This window comes from Crinia signifera, chromosome 2 (genome assembly GCF_055691185.1).
Source record: "Crinia signifera chromosome 2, ASM5569118v1, whole genome shotgun sequence".
Taxonomy (NCBI): domain Eukaryota; kingdom Metazoa; phylum Chordata; class Amphibia; order Anura; family Myobatrachidae; genus Crinia; species Crinia signifera.
In genome coordinates, this window is record NC_139218.1 from 170,761,265 (window position 1) to 170,767,264 (window position 6,000).

Sequence of the window (6,000 nt, forward strand, 5' to 3'; positions counted from 1 at the left end):
TGCCCACACATTACAGATTTTTTCAGTGATCGGCAGATTTTTCCATCTAAAGATTGCATCTTCATATCTGGAAATTGCCCCAATCGATTGTCATTTCAGCTGTTCATAATGTAAATAGATGAAGAAAACTAATTGGGAATGCCCACACATCTAAAAAAGATCTGCAGATAATACCAGATTATTAAACATGTTTAAAAACCTGATTAAGCAATCGATTGGCGATTGTGATTGGGATTGCCAAAAGGGCAATCTAAAATTAATTGTGGCAATCATCTCCATATCTGAAAATTGTCACAATTAATTGCTGATGTATGGGGCCCTTAAGTGGGCATAGAAACATAGAATTTGACGGCAGATAAGAACCACTTGGCCCATCTAATCTGCCCCTTTTTTAAACATGTTACCTCAAACCATATTTGATCCTTATTTTTTTTGTAAGGATATCAATATGCCTATCCCAAGCATGTTTAAATTGTACTACTGTATTTGCCTCTACCACCTCTGATGGGAGACTATTCCACTTATCTACTACTCTTTCTGTGAAGTAATTCTTCCTCAAATTTCCCCTGAATCTTCCTCCCTCTAGTTTCAGTGCATGTCCTCGTGTTCTGCTGCTCCTCTTCCTGTGAAGAATGTCTCCCACTTGTACCTTGTTAAAACCCTTGATATATTTGAAAGTTTCTATCATGTCCCCCCTTTCCCTTCTCTGCTTTAAAGTATACATATATACACCATTTTAGTTGCCCTTCTTTGTACAGTCTCTAATGTTTTTATATCCTTCTGGAGATATGGCCTCCAGAACTGAACACAATACTCTAGATTAGGTCATGCCAATGACCTATACAGTGGCATTATTACTTCTTTCTACTGCTGATACCTCACCCTATGCAACCAAGCATCTGACTTGCCTTCTTCATTGCTTTGTTACATTGCCTACTTGCCTTTAAGTTCCCTGAAATAGTTACACCTAGATCCCTCTCTTCCTCAGTAGTTTCCAATATAGTGCCATTTATATTATATTTAGTCTTTGGATTTTTGCGACCCAAGTGCATGATTTTAAGTTTTTTGGGGCATTAAACCGTAGTTGCCATGCTCTTGACCTTTCCTCTAATCTACCTAGATCATCAATCATTTGATTTACCCCTCCTGGTGTGTCTACCCTGTTGCATACCTTTGTGTCATCTGCAAAAAGGCACATTTTACCCTCAATTCCATTTGCAATATCACCAATAAATAAAATACATTTTAATTACAGTTGGAAATATGAATTTAATGTAGCCCAGAGTGATGTGACGTGATCGCAAGAGTGTCTAACAGGAAATACTTAAATACTAAACCTTCAAATCACTGCATAAATAATATTTTCTCTTTTTCCTATCCTGAAAAATGTATAAAAATCAAAATCATTAATGGTGGCTCATTTATCAAACACCATAGTGAATTTTAGGTAGACAGGCTAAAATGGACAAAAAGGTCCACATTGCAGAGGTGAACACATGAAAATGTTGACAAGTGTTTTTGGAAAATAAAAATTCACTTGTATCGTTTACTATCTATGTGGACTCTGATTTGTACTTGCCTACCTGACCCTCTCTATGGGCAGTATTCAATGAGAAAAGTTCTCCGTGTTTTGTGGAGAATTTGTGCTTTGTTCGCCTTGGACTGAGCATTTTGCTCTCCAAAAGCGAGCAACCCTATTCAATGTGAAATATTCTCCGTCTTTCTAAGTGATTTTCTCCGTGTCTCTCCGTGTAGCAATTCTCCATCTTTTGATGGGGAGCTGGAATGTGAACTTTTAAACTAAAAGGTTTTTTTTTAATTTTGGTGTCAAAAAAATCAGTTTTTTTTTCCTGTGAAGGGGCATGTTATTTTTATTCATGTTCTTTTAGCACATGAATATATATTTAATTTAAAAAAAAATATTTTTTTTAATTTTTTTTTTATTTATTTTTTTACACAGTGCAGCCAGCAGGGGGCCGGAGCGCTCGAGCCGCTCATTACATATTCATATATTCACTGCACCCCATCGTTAATATGCACGATCGGGTGCAGTGAATACTGGGTCCCGCGCTGGCTATAGGGGGGGGGGGCAGCCTGTACTGCCTGGGTCCCGGAGAGCCCCCCTCCCCTCCACATTCTTCTGGAGCAGCCAGGGAGACTATAATCTCTCTGGCTGCTTCCGTCCCCCGGCTCCCTGCCAGCTCCCTGCCGCTCGTCCGCTGCAGGGGTTAAGACTCGCCGCGAGTGGCGGCGAGTCTTCAATACATTGAATAGTGGGAGCAGGAGGCTCCGGAACATGGAGAGTGCATGGAGAGCTAAATAAAACGCTCTCCATGCACGGAGAACTTTCTCATTGAATACTGCCCTATGAGGGAGAAAATGCTCAGTTCCTGGACTTCCTTGGTAATGTATGATTGCCATCACCTGTGGGGAGCTAGTTAATGGATAAGAAAGGTGTTTCACCACAGGAACTGAGGGGCAGATTTATTAAGCTTTATTAAGCTTGGTGAAGAGATAAAGTGTCTGGTTTATATCACCAGCCAATCAGCTCCTACCTGTGAAGTTACAGGTGTGGTTTGAAAAATGACAGGTAGAAGCTAATTGGCCGGTGATAAAAACCAGACATTTTATCACTTCACCGAGCAAAATAAATCTACCCCAGATTATTTTCCCCCTCATGGAGAGGGTAAGGTAGGCAAGTATGCTCTACCACATTAGCTCCAACAGTAATACAGAGCGAAGGGTCATACACAATTGAAGGCATAACTCTGCTAATTAATTTGATATGTGTGTGAATGAGTCTGTATACGGAGCAAAATGGAACTTCTAGGCAAAGCCCTGAGAAGGGCTGTTTGGCATGACTGAAGCAAAGCTGTACTATGCACATATTTGCTACATTCTCCTTATTTATGGCTCCCACAAGATCAAAATTGCTATATCATTACAAAAAAAAGACTGATATTGTGGCTAAACAATACATTTATAAAACAAAGAGTCAATATAAAAAGGAAGGCTTTGATAAAGAATACAATAAAGTTTGTGGTAATTTTTCTGACACCTTCTGCTTAAAACGTAAAAAGCCAGACTTGTGAGGTCCCATTTACACAGTCTGTATTCATAATAAAAATGAACTAGTAGGCTTTTCCCCTTCTGCTTCCCAGGAGGTTTCTGTCCTCCCTGAGTTTCCCTATATATACACATAATATAAGCCTGCTTGGAAAGTGAAAAATCAACTACAGCTTTTATAAATCAGGATTTCCTTATTTATTAAGGATTACCTCATCCAAAGGCCTAGCATCAGAAAGGTGTAAACTAAGAGTTCAATGCTGGCATTACTATAGTGAGTAGATTTGAAACAGTTTGGATTTATGAAAGGGATCTTCTATAAAAGCTTTGTTTTATATATGGTTTGCTAATCAGGGTTATATTAATGCACTGTTTTTGTTTAGATATTGGGTACTTATGTATTATCCCGGCAGCCACTAAGCAAATAGCTTAGTGCCCTATTCAGCGTAATTGCATGCAATTTGCGATCTTACTAGTTCATTTTCACTGCACCCCCTGGCCGCGTATGCGATTTAGCACACCCCCACTATCCACGTCAATGCGATGCAATGCGATTTAGCACACCCCCACTATACACTTCACCCCAAAACGTGCGAGCGCAGAGAGCCACAGCAAGGGGACGCGGAAAGTGTCCTCATGTCCTTTTCATACCCCCACTATCCACGTCTGTGTGGAGTTGATTTTGTAAAGTGTGGCGAGTACCGAGCCCGAAGCGTGGCTAGCGTAGTGAGCCCCAGCCGGGACAGCGAACAACAAGCCCGAAGAGTGGCAAGCGGATGCGGATTACTTGACCTGTATTCTGCGTCCCCTCGCGGGGCTCGCCACGCTTTGGGCTCATTTTCCGTGGGCCCTGACTGCGCTCACCACACTTGTTGATAGTGGGGTATGAAAAGTGGGCGCTATGATGATACACAAGTACCAGACATTGAAGTGTAATATAAATACAGTCAATATAAAGGCCCCTCCACACCACATTTCGATTTGTTTTCATCAGATACTGACAGATCAGGTCCACAGATCAGATAAAAACTGGCCAAATCGGAGGTGTTTTGACATCTAATCCACGGACCCAGTAATCATATGTGCTAGACATTATCTCCTGATTCGGACCCCGCCCCCCCCGGGGTGGGGAGCGGGGTGACATGCAATGCAGCCACAGGGGAAGGTCCTGGGCAGCTCAAGGGGGATTGGATGGATATACCATGCTACGATAGATGAGGGTATGCAATTAGAAAGAACATTTAATAAAAATGGTGCACCAAAGAAAAACAGATGTACGAGAATCAGATGAAGTAAATATAAAAACAGGCAACTTCAGGAAAGGTTGTCTATGTTCTCATCAACTACCTACATAAAGGAATCTGCATGATAGTCATAAGTGGCATAGGACCTCTTCTACGCACAAGCTCTCCTCTTTCCTTTGCACACAGTTTCCCAAGAATTTTTTCACACTACCCTTCTTAGTTTTGTTGTCTGCATTTGTTACCATAGCCTGATCTTTCGACCCCTCTTCAAATCACTTTTGGAGGATTCTTTCTTCTGAATGTCTGGTGGGTAGTGGGCTTCACAATATACAGTTTTGCGCACAGTAAAAGTGTGTCCACCCATTCAGTCCAGTCTCACTTAATGGTTCCACCTTCATAAACAATCCAGCCCTTTGGGCACATGTGACATGAAATGCTGTATAGCAGTTTACCTTGTGACATTGAATTGCTGCCCCATGTCCTTTTTGTTTACAAATGTAACATGTCAGCCTCCACCGAGCAGGTGGAATATTATCCACACCTTCAACAGGCTCTAAAAACACAGTGTTGGCAAAGCATACTTCTGGAACCCAAATTGGCACATACCACGTGTGCCCATCTTCCATCACTAGTCTGTTTAAAAGCACCACCCTGGTTGGGGACAAAGCACACAACTGACAGGTTCTGAGGGAGACTGCAAACAGCAACGGCAGAGCCACTGTCCTTCAGGTATGTATGGTACACCATAGCACTCTTGGTGGACTGCAAGGTTACATAGATCGCAAAATAATATGGCATTGCTATTGTGACATTCTTCATCTAAGCATACGCAACAGAACGCATTTTCATCAATAGAGGCATGTGTCACACATATTCGTCGATTCTGCAGGTAAGAATCTTTTTCCAACCTATCCAATAGCAGTTCAAATGTGTCAGCAGATACCATAGAAAAACCATCTTTACGACGTTTATCATTGATAATATCCAGCCATGCAAGATCTACTTCATCAAGATCATACTCAACATCCTTATCAATCTCTTCCAATGGGCGCTCAATATAGCGGTAAAGGGTGTCAGACAAAAAAGTGGTCTCTTGTGAACTTTCAACATACATTTGCTCCAATACCCTGTATAAAGTGTTGTGGCAGCTGTTGAAGAGCAGTGCTAACATCATGTTTGGGCAAAGGTCACGTTTTCTACAATTTATAGAAAGAGTCAACTCATTATTCTCCTTGTTGCTGTTGCATTCTGTTATGTGTTGAGCTGTAAGTTCATCCTCTGAGACAATCCGAAGAGGGGTCAAATATACTAATTCTGTGAAGACGACCTTCTATTTCAACATCTACCATGCGCTGTGCTTGAGCATATGTCAGAGTCTCTCGGGTCGGGAACTGAAAAACAACAAGGAGAGGTTGATTGCTGTCCATCAACACCTTGATGTGCCTTACGGCGTGGCTTTCTCATGTCTGTTCAATGTAGTTCCTATAAAGGAAAACAAAACCTACATAAGAAGAAAGTGACACTTCAAAATTACAATGCTAAATTGGTTTACTGTTAAAGAACAAAAAAGGCCAATGTTCTGGGAATGAAACATGGGAGAGAGAGCGCGAGAGAGAAGAGAGAGAGAGAGAGAGAGAGAGAGAGAGAGAGAGAGAGAGAGAGAGAGAGAGAGAGAGAGAGAGAGAGAGAG

General features: G+C 41.5%; 1 protein-coding gene across 1 annotated transcript in view; it reads right to left on the minus strand.

Moving 5' to 3' along the window:
- LOC146060209 (bromodomain and PHD finger-containing protein 3-like) overlaps positions 1 to 6,000 on the minus strand; it is a 587,893-nt gene that overhangs the window by 575,175 nt on the left and 6,718 nt on the right. Inside the window, 6 exon segments of the mRNA XM_083173193.1 lie at positions 4,414 to 4,484; positions 4,522 to 4,668; positions 4,670 to 4,906; positions 4,908 to 4,970; positions 4,972 to 5,607; positions 5,609 to 5,792. Of these exon segments, the coding sequence (XP_083029319.1) occupies positions 4,414 to 4,484; positions 4,522 to 4,668; positions 4,670 to 4,906; positions 4,908 to 4,970; positions 4,972 to 5,607; positions 5,609 to 5,737 (1,283 nt within the window). The 5' untranslated portion in view covers positions 5,738 to 5,792.